Genomic DNA, 770 nt, shown 5'->3' with positions numbered 1-770 from the left:
AGCCCGGGGCGGCGGAGCCGGGCGCAGCCGGCGTGGCTGGCAGAAGGACGCTGCCGGCGAGGCACGGCCTCCCAGGCACTCCCGGCGCGCTGTTATTTTAAACCGCAAAGGTTTTTCACCCTGAGGCGAGATGTTAAGGTTTGCAGGGGCTAAGGAAGAGAGCGGCACTGGCACTGCGAGGGCAGAGGGAGAGCAGGAGCCTCTGCCAGGCCGTGCCCAGACAGTCACCCCACAAATCCGCTGTTCCCTGGGCTGGGCTGTCTCTCCCCAGGCAGCACAGCTTTCTAGAGGTCTTCTCAATCCTTACTCAGGGTCAGCTTTGAGTCCTAAAGAGGCGCAGGCCCTGCGCCACTGCACGCAAGGATGCGTTCACTCTGGTCCCTACTGATGGCTGACGGAATGCTGACTTTACAGCAGCCAGGCAGCAAAGGGACGGCAGACATGGGGTGTGGCATGCCTGGGGGTCACTGTGGGCGACCGCAAAGCCATTCCTGGAGCTTTTGGCTCCTGGCATGGGTGAGGTGGCAAGGGAGAGGGTGCCACAGGTAGAGCTCCAACGGGGCTGGCCGGGCTTGGAGAGGACATCGGGCTGGGCTGGCCACGGGCAGGCTGTGAAGCCCCTCTGCTCCCACCCCAGGTCCCCCCTCAGCCCCACACCTACTCCCTGGCGCGTGGAGCGGATCAGGACCTTCAGGGTGCGGCCAATGTCCTTCTCGAGCTCCGCCTCTGCGACGCCCTGTGCGGGGGGGGGGGAGAAGCGTGGGGGGGGG

General features: G+C 65.3%; 1 protein-coding gene across 1 annotated transcript in view; it reads right to left on the bottom strand.

Annotated features, from left to right (window-relative positions):
* Nucleotides 1-770, bottom strand: part of EPHX2 (epoxide hydrolase 2) — a 12,989-nt gene that overhangs the window by 6,430 nt on the left and 5,789 nt on the right. The window contains exon 12 of the mRNA XM_035900729.1: nucleotides 319-736. Coding sequence (XP_035756622.1) covers nucleotides 319-736 — 418 coding nt within the window. The remainder of the gene's footprint in view (nucleotides 1-318; nucleotides 737-770) is intronic.

This window comes from Egretta garzetta, unplaced genomic scaffold (genome assembly GCF_000687185.1).
Source record: "Egretta garzetta isolate BGI_Z169 unplaced genomic scaffold, ASM68718v1 scaffold218, whole genome shotgun sequence".
NCBI lineage: Eukaryota > Metazoa > Chordata > Aves > Pelecaniformes > Ardeidae > Egretta > Egretta garzetta.
This window is presented reverse-complemented; position numbering and strand designations above follow the sequence as displayed.